The sequence below is a fragment of the Triplophysa rosa genome, linkage group LG23, assembly GCF_024868665.1.
Source record: "Triplophysa rosa linkage group LG23, Trosa_1v2, whole genome shotgun sequence".
NCBI lineage: Eukaryota > Metazoa > Chordata > Actinopteri > Cypriniformes > Nemacheilidae > Triplophysa > Triplophysa rosa.
In genome coordinates, this window is record NC_079912.1 from 20,059,581 (window position 1) to 20,076,756 (window position 17,176).

Sequence of the window (17,176 nt, forward strand, 5' to 3'; positions counted from 1 at the left end):
AGTAATCAGTAACGTGATGCCTCCTCTAGTATTTCATGCACAAATTTTGGCACTTTTTTTCTAAATCAAATGAAGTGACCTGTGCTATCCATATTAATTTCACAGCTGTTTAGTGTTATTGCGTGACAGTTCACCCAAAAATGAAATTTCTGTCATCATTTACTCAACCTCTTGTCATTTCAAACCTATAAGCCGGTAACCGGACAGCACTGGACCCCATTCACTTCTATAGTACCAACACAAAACCAATGCAAGTGAATGGGGTCCATTTAATATCATTTTTCACAATATCTTCTTTTGTCTTCTGCAGAAGCAGGAAAGTCATACATGTTTGAAGTGACAAAAGGGTGAGTAAATGATGACGGAATTTTTAGTTTTGGGTGAACTTTGACTTTAAGACCTCTTGGGCTATGACATAGCAACTTCAGAGAGATGTTCTCTGGATTTCTAGAATAAAAATATGTGATCACTTATAAAACATCAGTTAAGTTTTATCAGTCTAAAAAACTGCAATGAAACCTTATTTATTTTTCATCATTATATCTCTTTACTACAGTAACTATGCCTTGATCTAAAGCTGGTTTGCAACAAGCAAAATAAGAAATGAGATAAAAATAGGCCTAAATTATAGTAGACCTATAGCACGACAACATTGCAGGATTAGACGTGTATGAAGCTTGAATGTTTTTTATTTGACTCTAGTCTTAAAATGCAATATCAGACAACCTGCAACTGATATACTTAATGTTGTCCGTGAGAAACAAAACTGAGATAAACAGACAACCTTTCCATAATCAGTCCCATGACAGTGTGTCCGTCTGTCAGCTTCGGTCTCGAACGAATACAACACGAGTGGAACTCATCAGTGGAGTTTTAATTACATGCATTAAACTGGATAATGAACCTTTGTTTGTCTGTGTCGGGTTGAAAAGTGAATTATCCATTAAATTCCTAAAAGGTCACAGTTACGCCTGATTAAAGAGTGGAAAACAAACAATTCTTACAGGTTTTCTCAAGAAAACATGTGAAAAATAAAAGACTGCCGTAAAAACTGATAATCTCAAATCCCATTTAGAATCAATCAAATTTTGCTAAGTGGAAAATGAAGCATTTTTTATAACATCGTTTTGACTATATGACCCACTATGCTGATCTACAAAAATAAGGGTGCTTCAAAAAACACCTGAAGAACCTTTCTTTGTGGTGAAAAAGTTATAAAGAGATGACGGTTCTTTGTGGAACCAAAAATGGTTCTTTGACAGCATCACTGTGAAGAACCTTTTAAGCACTTTTGTTTTTAAGAGTGTACCTGTGCAGCTTGTACATCCGACAAAGATTAAAGCGTTTTTATAGGACAGAGGGTTTTAAGACGTTAAGACGACTTGTTCTCACTAAATTCCCCAGAGAGATGAAACAGGTCCCTTTTGCTTTGAGTCCTCATTTGTATGCGTTTCATTACTCTGGGATATTTGAGGGATTCGGAGCGAGGTCCTTTTGCCCTAATCTGCATTTGTCCTCTTTCTGTTCATTCTTTCTTCTCTTGAACTCCCTTGTGACTGAATCCGAGCACTTCTTATCACCACAACTTAATGAGCTCGTGAGCATTACCCACATCAAACACACACGGATTAAACAACACTCTCTTACATTGTCTGGCAGCTAGAGTCTACTCAGTTATCCACGAAAACTCCCTGCAGTCTAATTGTGCATTTATTCATTTGCTCTCTGAAATGACTCATTAGAGTTTTATATCAGAGCGAGAGAGACCCAGTTTACTCACCTTCAGATAACCGGCATCATGCGAGAAGACAAGTCGGATAAAAAGATGAGTTAAGTAAGAAGGCAAAAAGGCCAGAGAAAGAACGGCTGCGGCAGACATCTGTAGATCTCACGTCTGTAATGATGTCTGACTATCATCAGATGATTCAAAATACACACAAAACGCCTTTTAAATTTCATCTCACCGTGCATGCATGATAGAACCATCTACAGGGATAAAGACACACACACACGTCTAGACACAAAAGTGAATGATGAATGATGCTATTGATCGAGCTAAAACGGAACACTCTTAAGTAAGAGTCCTATAGAAGGTTCTTTGCAGTGATGTTATAGAAGAACCATTTTTTGGTTCCCCAAAGAACCTTTAGTCAAGAATCCTTTCTTTCATACAGTACTGTTTTGCAGTCTGGTGATGGTGAAGATTTTCCGAACATGAAAGGTTCTGTTGATCTTCTTTACGGAACAATACAAGCTGACGAAGAACCTTTAAGGAACCTTTATTTTCTTGTGACTACACTAAACAGTGCATTAAAAATGGCTTTGTTGGTTTTTGCTCAACTGCTTCATTCCAGATGGCAGATAATCTGTAAACAAACATAGATGAGAGAATTCTGACTTTAGTGGATGGAACAAAGCCCAGGAATTAAATATTCACACCACCATGACTAAATATTGACTCTACTACACTGTAAATATTTACATGAGCTCACTGCAACCAACCAACCACAAAATGTTGAATAAATTGAATAAACTCATACGGTACTGTACTTTTTCTTATATTTTTGACAGATGTTTATTAATATCAGTATAGTTGATTCTGAGTAACAAAACAAGATAGAAGTTAAAGATAATGGAGGTAAATCTGCATTTCATAAATAATTTCCAAACCCCATAATAAGAAAAATCAGAAGCAGATGAAATCTCTTTGTCTCAATTATTTCTCAATTAATTCTATAATTATTCAATTATATCAGTGAGATGAAATGGAGAGCAAATGGAAACTTTTGCGTCTGTGTCTCAGATATTTCTTCTGTGTAAAAGGGTCAGAAATCTCCTAAATGTGTCTGTCATAGAGTTTCAGAAGTGATCTCAATAATGTCTCAAACTGAGTTCAGATTTGTCAAAAGTCAATATTACTGAAGATGAACGTTAACATTTCTCATCAAATTGACCCAAATCCAGTTTGATTCACCGCTACCATCTACATTCATTTTATACCACCATACTCTTCATTTACTTTAACAACTTTATGAGACTAATCTACTCAAATTAAACACATCTGAGAACTCCATATGCAATAACATTTTCCTCTTAAACCACTCAAGTAGAAAACTCGATAAAATCACATTTGATCCAGTTTTGACATTCGGAGGGCATGTTATCAATGGGTGGGGTAGAATAAATATGTGAATGTGACTGGCAAACAGAACCATGGGAGCTTGATCCATCAGGAACCCCTGATGAGTTCATAACAATTATGATGTCAAGCAACGATTTACTACCAACAGGAATCTGGAGAAATCATTTCTTCATCTTTACAGAGAAGTGGTCACTAAAAACTACTAAAAACATTAAGAGACATTTTGCTGTGCGTTTAAACAGTTTAATCAGCTGCTTATCAATCAAAACAATCTACTGTATGACAACTTGTATGGCAGCTACACAACATCCAGTTTCATATATATGTATTCATTCTTTAAAAACACCTTTAGTTCCTTGTGAAGTGGATACTTCAAGGTCGTCTGAACTCACCGATTCAACCGATGGACTATAAACTAGTATATTAAAAATGACTGCTCTTATAGCTAACAAGTCACAGTTAACATTTGCACATATTTGTATTTCATTTAGTCTTTTCAGTGTGTTGATGATGATAAAGGTGCTTGTGCTCTTTTGCAACACATCTATCCTCAAACATTGTAAGAGTTCTCTACCATCTAACTCAATATCTAAAACGCATCCTATGTAAACTTTAAAGTAAGACTAAACAGAGTTTCTTTAGAATCATTAGCTCTAGCTGACAAAGTAATGTCACGATGTTCTGTGGAGCAGATGTTCTTGAAAAGCCCTTGAGGCTTCTTTTACCTAACTGACCCATTCTATGAGAACACAGAAACTGGTGTCGCTCGAGACATTCAAGATCCCACGAAAATTAACCTCATTTCTTCAAAGATCTCTTAGAAATACACACACAACAAGTACAAGCACATAATAAAGTCCCTGTAATCTAAAGGAGGCTGTGTTCTTACTCTTCAAAAACACGACATGAACAATAAAGGAAGCTTTGGAAACAGATCAAATCCTCCGTCTCTTTGACCACTAGACAGTGGCTGTCATCGGGCATGTAGTTCTGCATGGTTTAGTAAAACATAAAAATCCAGTATAAAATATATCGTTTCCTTTTGGTGCACACATACTGTATGATAATAGGCTGGTTTAAAAGTCAAAGCAAAGATTCTTTGTCTCCTACAGAGAAGATGGTGTTGGAATTTCAGTTCAGAGCACTGTAGAAAAGTGAAATGCCTACAAAAATCTGAAACGGGAGAAAGACGCATTTTATCCCAAAATGAAGATTCGCTGATCCAAACTCAAATGATTCTAATCTGAAACACAAAAGAAGAAATGTTGAAGAAAATAAGACATTTTCAGAATGATCTGGTGTATATGTGGGGGTATCATGCTCCACAAAAGTTTAAAGGGGATATGACAGCCATACCAAAGCCATACGATGCCAGAATAAACATTGGCATTAAAAGCTCTTTGCATTTCTCACACCATATGGCTTTGGAGGACCGGGAATACAGGCCTTGTCCTTGACAGCCTGGACAAGAGCATTCTGCAATATTTCTGTACTTGTCGCACAAGTTTGGAACCACATCGATGTCGGCAGATTTTCATGATTTGGATGAACTCTGCCTTTAAAACTTTGAGGTTCATTTTGAAAGCAACAAATCCATGAACACTGTTTGTATTTCTAACAGATCCTTATCAAAGTCCTCGTGTAATGTTTTTGATAAAGATCTGTTGCAGTTCATAAGTATTTTACGAGGCGGCTCATTCGTAGGAATGTGGATGGTCTCATGCCTGCATTTTTGTATGATCTGCTTCACACCTGTTAGGTTAAGAGTATTGCATTTTATTTAATAATCCTATGTTTCTGTATGATTCAAATCGTACAAACTCATACCAATTTGCCACCTTGTATAATAGTTATAAATTCCTGTGAGAAAATGGCTGGACTCCAATCGTGAAATATGGAACTTGTTTTCATCCTTTTACAAGTTTAAACGTAATATTGCGACCTTCTCCATTTAAAAATGTATATTGTGAGATTTATTAACCTGTGGCTTCATACGCAAATTTCAATGGGCGTGGTCATCATCACTTTACTCTTGTCTTGGCGATTTGGAGACGGGCTTTTGGAGGATTCCTCCCGGGAAGAATGAGGCTCGGACAGGATGCTACGTTTAAGGGGGGTGGGGCGTAGACAGGAAGTGCCCGAAGGAGGAGAGGGCTCCGTGTGTCTGTGGGCAGAGCAACAGTTGGAACCTCCCCTAAACGCCCTACAGGAAGCTCTGCGGCGGTGATGATTCAGCAGGTGGTATTTTAGAAAGTAGAACACGTCTTTAACGCCACAGCGACGCTCAGGCTCCAGCGCTAACAGCCGGTTGAACATGCGTAACGCATCGTCAGAAAAACGCCGCCATTGTGACGGTACAGCACCGGGCGGACACGCCCCTCTCTGCCAACGCTGGAACTCAGAAAAAAATGCGTCGCTAGGCAACGCAACTTCCCAAGGAAAGTTTCCCGTAAGCATGCAAAACAGCAAAACTCCGAAGGCCCAGACGTCCTGTGTGGTCGCCACTATAATTCCCTCCGATATGGAGGCCTGGCACACCTCGGCGGCAGTGTAGGGGATAGTGCCACTGATCCGCTTGATTCGGCTGCCCGTCCGGCGCGTCATTCCCAAATCTGCCAATTTCACACGTCGGCACTCACGATCGAAGAGGAGGACGTTTTCTGGCTTTACGTCACGATGGACCAGACTTTTGCTGTGCATGAAGTCCAGAGCCAAACCCAGCTGTTGAACACAGCGCTTGACCATATCTTCTGGCAAACCGGCCTGAGACGGGATGGAGAATCACAGTTTTCACATCACAAGCTGAATTAGGTGTTGATGATGTCATAGTGATGATGTCATACCTGAGGTGGGATGATGTCAAACAGGTCTCCTGCAGGCGCATATTCCTGGCCAAACACGTAGCTCTCCTCGGTCTCGAACAGAACATTCAGAACTTTGATGATAAATGGGCTGCAGCCCAGCGCAGTCATCAGACTGTATTCACGCAGAAAACTCCGCAACTTTGTTTTGTTTTTATTCACGTACTTCAGGGCCAGTTTAGTGCCTGAAACACATAATAACAAATGATATGACAAGTGTGCAAAATATAATATTAATAAATATTTCCAATATACAGTAATACTAACATATCATTTACTTTATTATTTGTATTTGGTTGAAACGTAAATGATACACTTTTTGGCCTGTTCGTTTGACTTCAGAGGATTTCAAATATACAGCAGCACACAGATTCTTAGTAAGCTTTGTTTAAACTTGGTGTCATACCACATTCATGCAAACTCACCCTGTTTCCGGTGCACAACCAGGTCAACTTTGCCGTACGTGCCCTTCCCCAAAAGACCAATCAGTTCGAACTGTTGCTCTACCTCAGAAGCGGAGAGAGAAGTGATTGACAGTGCCTGCATGTCCTCGACCGGGGCCCCACCCGTACTGCTGCCCCGCCCCTCTGGGGGGACCCCAACCTGGGCACTAAAAGAAATGCAAATTCATTATTTCTCCTAGATATCAATGAGAGTAAAGGGAGAGCAAGGGAAAATATTGCTTAACTCTTCAATATTTCAATATGAACACATTTCTCATTAAATTGAACCAAATCCTGATTATTTTACCTTTACAATCTACATTCATTTTACACCTCAAGCTATTTTCGTAGAAACATCTGAGACCAAATGAAACCCAACTGAGAACTCCATCAAATCTCCTGAGTTATAAAGCTGCAACCTCTGAGTAACATTTTCCTCTGAAGCGTTCAAAATGTTTGCATTGTTTTTCTTTTTCTTGCATTTCTCTTCTCTGATTCACGTTGTTGATGTTCTCGGATGAAGCAGTCAAACCTTCAGAAATATTTCAGTAAACAACAGTAAAGGGCACTTGTTAAATCACAGCTGGGATGTCTAAAAGCTCACGGGAACAAACCACTGACCTAGAACGAGACGTCAAGTTATCAGCTTCATGCATAGAGACAGCACGCAGCGTATCGTCTAGCAACAAGATCCTCCTCTAACCAATCAACCGTGATACACTGAGAACAACAACAGTGGCTGTCTCACATTACCCTGCGTTCAGAACACACTACAGTGACCTCACAGAAGCTCTGGGTGCTGAAACCCAAGTACATCATGGCAAGTTTAGTCTTGGACTGATTTAGGAACTGCTCCATTTTGTCTAGAGGTCATTGCCTTCTTCTGATACCATGCATGTGTGTTTTTACTGCACTGAATCACCTGTCCCTGGTTACAGTACCTCCAATGGTAGAATACATTGTTTGAAAAAAATCATAATATAAAAATCTGCTTCTCAACTCAACTCAACTTTATTTATATAGCGCTTTTACAATTTTCATTGTTACAAAGCAGCTGTACATGAGACACATTGACTACAAGCAAAACAATCAAAGTTGTACCTGCAAAAACAAGAAAAGGTTGAAAACACAGAAGACAAACACACCCACACACAAAACACTCCACACACACGCACCCACACACACAGACACACACACACACACACACACACACACACACACGTACGTACACAGACAAGTACGCACACACACACACGCTCAGTGAGAGCACACATTTAGGATAAAGGAGAGAGAAGCACAGGTCAAATATAACAGATAATAAATTCCTATATGCAATATTAATTAAGTAAAACTTTAAAATTCTAAAGCAGCCCCCCCGGTCAGGCAGATAGTGCAAAAACAGTATGCAAACGGTGGCGAGGAACCCAAAACTCTAATCGAGAAAAAAAACCTCAGGAGAACCCAGGCCCAACCAGGGGATTCCAGTTCCCCTCTGGCAAAAGCTGCTGCCTCTGCACAAGCTCCAGAGAGCTTGCACAACAAGGCTAAATAAAATAAATAAACTTAATAATAAAATAAATTATAGTTTAAGATTATCATTAATAATCTAATAGCATTTGAAATTTTGTGGTGAAGACATGTCAAGAGACCGCGTCCTTCTTTATCCAGCTCTATCATCTCAGCTCTTGTCAGGTCCCCACTTCCCATTCTCCGCTCTACCATCAGGTCAGGCCATGAACTGCATCCTGCTCGCTGTGGTAACCTTGGAACAATGAGACAAGACTGGCTGAGAGTAGAGTACTGTTCTGTACTCTTTGATGCAACAAGTACATCAGTTGTGTTTTTGGTTCCGGTTGATCTAACTAATGCAGCCTAAACCCTCTGAAGATTTATATTATGGAAGAGTAGTGTATGCAAGATTAAAAAGATGCGTCTTTAGTCTAGATTTAAACTGACAGAGTGTGTCTGCCTCCCGGACAGTGCAGGGAAGACTATTCCAAAGTTTAGGCGCTAGATAGGAAAAGGATCTACCACCTGCACTTGATTTTGAAATTCTAGGTATTACCAACTGACAGGACGCCTGAGAGCGTAATGCACGTGAAGGACTGTAATACAAAAGGAGTTCATTCAAGTACTGAGGAGCTAAACCATGTAAGGCTTTATAGGTAATAAGCAAGATTTTAAAGTTAACGCGATGCTTTATAGGTAACCAGTGCAAGGTTGACAGAACCGGGCTAATATGTTCATACTTTTTTGTACGTGTAAGAACTCGAGCTGCCGCGTTTTGGACCAATTGGAGTTTTTGTAATAAGCCTGCAGGGCAACCACCTAACAGTGCATTACAGTAATCTAGTCTTGATGTCATGAATGCATGAATTAACTTCTCTGCATCTGCGATTGACAGCATATGACGTAGTTTAGATATATTCTTAAGATGGAAAAACGCAATTTTACAGGTGTTGGCGACGTGGCTCTCAAATGACAGATTACTATCGAATAGAACGCCAAGATTCTTTGCTGACGACGAGGGTTTTATGGAACATCCGTCAATAGTTAAACAGTATTCTTGGTTGTTACTTATAGCAGTTTTCGGTCCAATAAGTAACACTTCCGTTTTGTCCGAGTTCAGTAATAAAAAGTTGTTACTCATCCAGTTTTTTATATCGACTATGCATTCCATTATTCGATGGAACTGCTGTGTTTCATGAGGCTTCGAGGAAATATAAAGTTGAGTATCATCAGCATAACAGTGAAAGCTAACTCCGTGTCGCTTTATTATATCTCCTAGAGGTAGCATGTATAATGCGAAGAGCAGAGGCCCTAAGACTGAGCCCTGTGGTACACCGTACTGGACTTGCGATTTGCGTGACACCTCATTGTTTATTGCTACAAATTGAAAACGGTCGGATAAGTAAGATTTAAACCATTTCAAAGCTATTCCCTTAATGCCGACATAATTTTCGAGTCTATGTAGGAGTGTGCTGTGGTCAATGGTATCGAATGCAGCACTAAGGTCTAGCAGCACCAACAATAATCTACCACCTGCACTTGCTTCTTTTCATACATTTTTGAGCAATCTCCTGTGATAACCATTACGGTTATCCTTGTTCAATCTCTACCTCAATGACCCAAAGTAAGCACAGGTTGAGGTCAAGGTGACCTCTGACCTCTGACACAACAGTCCTTACTAACACTCACAAACATGAAATCTTGAACACCATGTAATTGCCACATGTCCTCATACAAGCACTGCGAACAATACGGAAAAAATCACTACCTGTAAAGTCATTTTGTAGTGCAATGTATTTATATTAATCCAATTAAATGAATTTTTCACTAATCTTTCTTTTTCATTTTTAGAGCTGCCAATGTTTGTACTGAAAACACATTTCATGTTTTGATATAAATGTTAAATACTGTAGTATACTGAAGTATTTTTGGTAAATTTGTATTTTTTAATAGGCTACTGTAGCATACAGTCATTTGATATTTACTGTAGGTTAAAAATAATATATAGATTTTGTTTACTATAGTAAATAGTATAGTATGTATGCTATAGTATTTATTATTGGGTATACAGTATGATTAATAATCCATAATTTTTCGTTTCTAAACTAAAGGTCTGTAGAAAGAAATTTGAATTTAAATGAGTTTAATTTAATTTACAATGTCAAAACTTCAACGTCAACAACAACCATAAAATTGCATAAATGACGTGATGCCAACAATGCAAAAAAAAGACAAGAAAAAAAGGTGTTCAGTACAGCAAGTGTGTTAATTCTGTTCGGCGCCAGGTGCACATCTTTAAACAAAAGGAATCAATCCCGTTATCCGGCTTCAGTTTCACACTGAGATGACCTGGATGAATAAAGAGCCATGAAAGACTCCGGGATGCTCTTGAACTCACCTGCTGGTGCCCTGCTGTCTCGCGCCCTCATGTTCCTGCATCCAAACGCTGCGTCTCCTCTGATTCACACCGGAGTGACTACGAATTCATTCCTCGTCCATTGAGGTCGTAAAAAACGCGTGGTTCTTTAACAAAGAATGACTTTCATGAAGACTCGGGACGCCTCAGGTCAATGAGAGATATCTGGATCAATGCTCTTTTAAACAAAACACACTTGCTCTCAGCTTTCCTTTACTATCCAGCATTCGTGTGAATAAAAGGTGTTTCTGTGGTTTGCGTTGCGCTTCTGAAGGATGCTGCGCTCTCAGCGCTCGTTGAGAGTCTGTTGTGTATGTTCAGTCATCGGTTATGTACGGTGTGTGTGTGTGTGTGTGTGTCAGTGAGAGAGTCTGTGTGTGCGTGTGTGTCAGTGAGAGAGAGTCTGTGTGTGTGTGTGTGTGTGTCAGTGAGAGAAAGAGTGTGTGTGTGTGAGTGTGCGTGCGTGCGCGTGACCTACTTCGTTGTGTTTGCTCCTGGATGTTCGGATGCTGGTGCCCGTCGCCTCTGTCGCGCAGCATCCAGGATTCCTTATGGGATGCGCTCATCCAAACCCATTTTCTCATTCCTGTGTCCATGTGATCGCACAAACCTATGCCAAGAGCATCCAATAATTTATTAGGTTGAATGGGTTCAGAGAAGGACAATAGGTGTGCGCGTGCAGTGTTTGAGTTACCCTGGACTCATGAATAGTTATTGTATGTTTGGCTAAATCGTATGAGAACCCCAAAATACAAATTTAAATGATATATTTTTAACGAACACCATTAAGATTTAATTTGAATTGTGATTTATCATTTTAATGATTCTCATTAGATTCTCATTACTGGTAATTAGAAAAATTATAAATGTAATACTTTATTAAATATCTAATAATTAGTTGATAATTATAGTTATCAATTGAACTTACTAATTTGTAATTGGCTTAATTTTTAAAAATATATTTTAATGAATTATATTTATATATTTTAGTGTAACACTTCACTTCAAGAACAAAGGGGGGAATTATTTTGTATCCCACTGAAAGTTTAAAAATATCATCTTTCAGTTTCTCTTTTCACATTATCTTGCTTTAACATGGTGAATACTTTTTGTCCTAGTTTAAGTTCCTTTCTCTTTATTTCATCCAGGTCAACATCTTATTTCCAGACACACTACGTAAAAACTAGAGCGAAATACTGCTGCAAATATAGCTTTTATACTAATTTAATTTGGCAAAAAAATATTTATTTGATTAGAACACAACATGCTCTTCAAATGAGCATGAACTGTGGAATTATTCTTTATTTAACGTCTCCCGTGATGCTGTAAAATGCTGCTCTGTAGCTGCTCGCTGGGTTTTGGAACAAAGCAATTGTCAATAATTTCTCTGACTGTTACCTTCTCGATCTCCTGTGTACTCCTCCAGAAACCAGCTTCTGTTCGCAGATGAATATAAGAATATTGTGTGAACTTCACAGATTTCACGCTGAATTGTCATTGGAATGTCAAACATTGTTCGTTTTGATTTAATGAAAGGAAAGGCTTTATTACCTAGGTTTGAGTGACAGATGCTATAGTTCATCACAGCTGCCAAAACTCTTTGTACGTGATGACAGCGGTACCATTGACCTTTCTGTCTCTCTCATCTTTGGACGTTTTTCCTCATTTACCAAATTGAAACAGAATTTGTTAAACATTTTTCTATGGCATAACCTGTTTAGATTTTCCTAAGTAGTCAGCTATTTACTAAGGTCATGTTAAGTAAGGAATAATTGACGACGGGCCGTTCAATTATCGAAAGTTAATGCACACCCCGAGGTGGTAATGCGGCCACGACGCGAAGCGGAGTGGCCGTTACACCTCGGGTGTGCATTAACTTTCGATAATTGAACGGACCGGAGTCAATTATTCCGCTTATACCACGGTCACAACACCACAAGACGTTGTTCTGATACCACAAGACGTTGTTACGATGTTTTATCTCAAGACATTTGTATGGTATTTGTCCCGGAATGCACTTGCTGGTAGGACTAATTTCTTACGCATCTCATCTGAAGGCGTTGCTTGAGCCTGCATGCAGTTTTCCGAGATTGAGAGGAAGACAGAGAGTGAAAACTCACTGAGAGTGAAAAGACAAGTATTTACAGTATATTTGATTTGTTTTCGTCGTATTTAACACCCCTGTCGTATAAGAAGAGTATTAAGAGAAAAAAGTGACATGGAGGTTTCTGTGCCAGCTGCGGTTCTCGCAGTGGCATAGAAAGCTTCCTGCGTGTTTTAAGTCCCATTTACCCATTCCACAGACGAATTTAACATGTTGTTGTTGTTGTTATTTTTGTGCTTCGTGTTTTATCTTTAACCCGCTGATTGTGTCATGTAGTTTGTCGTTACCTTTGATACATGCTTTAGTTTTTCGTCTGAACAGTCCTGTACAGTGCTCTCGCCATTGTTGTTCAAATGTTCATGCTGTCCATAAATATTAATAGTTATTTCTTCTCAGACAATGGAATTTGCCTGTCACTGTGTCTGTTGTTAAATACATATTCACTGGTGGACAGTAGGCTAAACTTGGCGAAGTGATATGGAACTGTAATGCGGTCAGCAGACCTGGAACACCTTCATAGGTGTGCGTTTAACTGAAAAATAATGCACACCCGTCGAACGTTCGTCAGCCAATCAGAATGAAGCATTCAACAGCCCCGTGGTATAAGTGACTGATAATCTATAAAAGTATAAAAGTGTGTGTAACAAGATTCAATAGGATAGGAAGGAAGAGGCCGGGGTCAGGTTGACTACTACTGGTCAGAAGTCTTTTATTTGTTTTCCGTCTCACTCGACGTTGCGCTATCTGCGCCACACACACACATTCACAAGTAATCACAGTCCTGTAACTGAAGCGTTCTGAAGTCCTCTCGGATTCCTCTTTGTCCCGCTGTGCACGCCAGTAGTAGTCCGGGTCTCTCAACTCCAAGACTGTTTGCTCCCTGGTTTTAAGATTCCCCACGCCAGTTACTGGAATAGGACACAGGTGTTCATCATTTCATTTCAACCAACTCTCTCTCCCGCTGCAGTCCTCGCTGAACCACGCCCCCCTTGCCACATACCCCCACCGCCCGACTCAGGCCGGGGAGCCATCCAGTCTGCACCCCCCCCCTCCTTGCCTGGAGAGGAAGTCGGCCACAGCCATCTGTGCACCCGGCCTGTGGACCACCTTGAACTTGAATGGTTGCAAAGCAATATACCAATGAGTGATTCGCTGCAGTCTGCAGCAAGAAAGGCAGAGAAAAGTTAGGAGATTGTAAGAGCGGTCCGCCGCACAGGGCAGCCTTCACCTGGGTAAAGGCCTGCTGGCACCGCTCCGTCCACTGGACCAGATCTGTCTCTTCCTTTCTAGTAAGATCAGTCAGCGGGCTGGTGAGTTCCGAATATTTAGGTACAAACCTTCTATAATACCCCGCCAGCCCCAGGAATTGTCTCACCTCCTTTTTGGTCCTAGGTCTCAGGCAGGTTGCAATCGCTGCAGTCTTATTAATTTGGGGACGCACCTGCCCATGACCTAAGTGGAAGCCCAGATACCTGACCTCCACCTGCCCAACCGCACACTTCTTCGGATTGGCTGTGAGCCCAGCCTCCCTCAGCGACCTCAGGACCGCTCTCAGATGCTCCATATGCCGCTGCCAGTCATTGCTATAGATAATGATATCGTCAAGGTAGGCAGCGGCTTCCAGCAGCGCTGGAAGATGGCCGGAGCCCCAAACAATCCAAACGGAAGAGTTACGAATTGGTGTAATCCGAACGGCGTGGTGAAGGCTGTTTTTTCTTTGGATACGGGAGATAGGGGCATCTGGCAGTAACCTTTTGTTAAATCCAGCGTCGAATAAAAATGAGCGGTGCCCAGCCGGTCAAGCAATGTGTCGACTCGCGGCATTGGATACGCGTTGAATTTCGACACGGCATTAACCTTGCGATAATCCACACAGAACCGAATCAAGCCGTCCGTTTTAGGTACTAAAACTATCGGGCTCGCCCAGTCGCTGCTGGATTCTTCTATTACTCCCAATTCCAACATGGCATCTAATTCTGCCTGAATCACTTTTTTCTTGTGTTTCAGCAACCGGTAGGGTCTACTGCGTACCACTACCCCAGGCTCGGTCTCGATGTGGTGCTGTATGAGATTCGTTCGGCACGGGAGGGGGGAAAACACGTCGGCAAACTCCGCCTGCAAACGGGCCACGTCAGTGAGCTGGGAGGGTGAGAGATGGTCTCCCCCCGGGGTCAGGGCAAGGGATTGCGTTTTGACATTTGCCTCTGGGCTGAGATCCCCCTCTCCGTTCACCACCGTCGCCAGCATCACTGACTCCTCCTCACTCCATTTTTTGAGGAGATTGAGGTGGTAAATTTGACGTGCATCCCTCCTATCTGACCGAATGACCTCATAATCAAGCTCTCCGACTTGCCGTGTGACCTCGAAGGGCCCTTGCCACTTTGCAAGTAATTTGGAACTGGACGTTGGGAGCAATACAAGCACTTTCTCTCCCGGTGTGAATTTTCGTAGGTTGGTTCCCCGGTTATACAGACGGCTTTGTTTGTCCTGGGCCTGTAACAAATTTTCCATAGATAGCCGCCCCAGTGTATGTCTCATCTAAAAGTCTCTTTTAGCACGTCTAGAACCCCTCGGGGTTGACGCCCATAAAGAAGCTCGAAGGGGGAAAACCCCGTGGAGGCTTGGGGGACCTCTCGTACTGCGAATAAGAGGGGCTCCAACCACTTATCCCAATTTTTGGCATCCTCATGGACGAATTTACGAATCATGGTTTTCAATACGCGATTAAATCGTTCCACCAGCCCGTCTGTTTGTGGGTGAAAGATGCTGGTGCGAATCGATTTAATGCCCAACAACTCATATAGTTCGCGTAACGTACGTGACAAACGCCGTGCCTTGATCCGTGAGGATTTCGCGGGGAATCCCCACCCGGAAGATGATACGAAACAGGGCGTCCGCAACACTCTTCCGCGAGATGCTGCGGAGGGGCACTGCTTCGGGGTATCGTGTTGCATAAGTCCACCAAGACCAATGCAAAACTATGCCCCCTCGCTGACCGCTCTAATGGCCCGATGAGGTCATGCCAATTCTCTCAAAGGGGACCTGCATTAACGGAAGGGGGCGCAATGGCGCTTTTGGGGCGGCCGGCGGATTTACCAGCTGACATTCCCGACAAGACGCGCACCACCTGCGCACGTTGTCGTGAATGCCCGGCCAAAAGAATCGGGCCATGAGGCAATTTAGTGTGTTAGTTTGCCCCAAATGTCCTGCCATAGGATTACTATATGAGCCGCCTGGAAAAGCATTTGCCGACGGCTCTTTGGAACTAATAACTGGGTTATATTTCCTTTGGTCTGAGTGTCTTGGCTCACTCGATATAACCGATTGTTCCTAATAGCAAAGTACGGGTAGGAGAGGGGCCGCGCCGGCTGGACAGGCTGTCCGTCAATGGATGCGACCTGCTCGAACGCCCGTTTCAGCGTCTCATCCTGGGCCTGCTCCAGGGGAAAGTCATTGCGCTCCGAGAGGATTAGCCTCTCGATCCCGCTTGGTTCCCCTGAGTCAGCACCCGCCAGACTGGAGATTAGGGCAGATTAAACTGTGTGAGAGAGGGCTTGCGATGCCGGGATTGAAGCCTTTCGCGAGGCCGGTTAAAAGGTAGTCTGTAAGGTGAGTATTAGGGTGGTTGGATAATTCAAAGCCAAATGCAAAACATTCACGGGAGTCGAAAGGTAGGGTTTCGATTTTTTATTATCGTTCCTGCGCACAGGACAAACCAAGCGGGCATGGGCGCCGCTGCAGTGGCTACAAACATGTAAATAGCGGCAGCGTTGCCTAACACATTTGGCTGCATTGAAACTCATGCAAGCTTCTTGTGTGCGGGAACTGGCGGGTTCAAAGATGGTTGGGTTGGCTGGAAGATTTAGCAGATGCGGAACATAAGCGGTAGATGCGGTGGGACTGGGCTTGAGGGAGCAGGGGGGTTGACCATGGGGGCAAGCGGCGGTGCTGTGGGTCACTGACCGACAAACTGCGCAGGTGATGTTATGGACTCCTATGAAGACCCGGTTGTGGAGCTCAGTGTCTAGAGCCCCCCAGTAGGGGCTCTGGTTCCACTGAGGTACCTTGATAGCCCATTTTGCAGAAAACATCTTGTGGTATGTATAGAAGTGGGTTCCCCCGAAGGAGAGCGCGAGCTCTGCGACTATGGCGAGATAGTCGCTGAGCTCACGCCTCCTATGAGGAAAGGCTAAACAGATGACTTCTGAATATCGTGAAAATGCTACGATGAATTCGGGAAATGAGAGGGGGCGAGAGTGACTGTGGGACGTGTTTTTAAAGGTGAAGCAAAGATCGCCGTAGGTGATCTGGCGATCTGCTGACGGTAGTGCGAGTGGGGAAAGAAGTTGAAAAGATCTATGTCCGCACTTGCTAAAATTTGCTTCCTGATTCCTCTGGAGATGAGGGGTGGTTCCAGGGCTGGGGCGTGGTTCGGGATTGGCATGGCTGTTGCTGTGGCCAATTAGTAGTTAGGGCGGGCCAGAGGCATGGAGAGGAGGGAGGGAATTACGGCCTAGGGTAGGAGGGAGGGTGGGAAGGATGGAAGGAGTGCTGGCGGGCCACGGGCCTGAGGGAGGAAGGGCCAGCTGGGGGCTGGGGCCTGGGTTGATGGCGGAAGCCTCACGCCAGTGGCCGAAGTCGGTGCCGCCGGCCAAAAGTTGTCAAATGGTGGAGTAGCTTGGGTGACACCGCCGGGACCTG

At 42.5% G+C, this 17,176-nt stretch overlaps 1 protein-coding gene across 2 annotated transcripts; it reads right to left on the reverse strand.

Annotated features, from left to right (window-relative positions):
* Positions 1 to 2,631: 2,631 nt before the first annotated feature.
* Positions 2,632 to 11,964, reverse strand: sbk1 (SH3 domain binding kinase 1). 2 transcript variants are annotated; one of them, XM_057322941.1, is made up of 8 exons: positions 11,923 to 11,964; positions 11,770 to 11,807; positions 10,850 to 10,981; positions 10,354 to 10,478; positions 6,429 to 6,613; positions 5,986 to 6,188; positions 5,124 to 5,905; positions 2,632 to 4,385 (listed from the first exon to the last, which is right to left on the reverse strand). In XM_057322941.1, the coding sequence occupies exons 4-7, from the start codon at positions 10,392 to 10,394 to the stop codon at positions 5,132 to 5,134; spliced, it is 1,203 nt and encodes a 400-aa protein (XP_057178924.1). In that variant the 5' UTR covers positions 10,395 to 10,478; positions 10,850 to 10,981; positions 11,770 to 11,807; positions 11,923 to 11,964; the 3' UTR covers positions 2,632 to 4,385; positions 5,124 to 5,131. The 2 variants fall into 2 exon arrangements, with proteins under 2 accessions (XP_057178924.1, XP_057178925.1); XM_057322942.1 differs by lacking the exons at positions 10,354 to 10,478; positions 11,923 to 11,964 and having other exon boundaries at positions 11,770 to 11,862.
* Positions 11,965 to 17,176: the final 5,212 nt, after the last annotated feature.

Coding starts and splice junctions, on each gene's coding strand:
- sbk1 (XM_057322941.1), bottom strand. CDS start 10,394: ATGCAGGAACATGAGGGCGCGAGACAGCAGGGCACCAGCAG. Junction 6,614..10,353: donor AGACAGCAGGGCACCAGCAG/GTGAGTTCAAGA, acceptor CATTTCTTTTAG/TGCCCAGGTTGGGGTCCCCC. Junction 6,189..6,428: donor GGTTGTGCACCGGAAACAGG/GTGAGTTTGCAT, acceptor TATGTGTTTCAG/GCACTAAACTGGCCCTGAAG.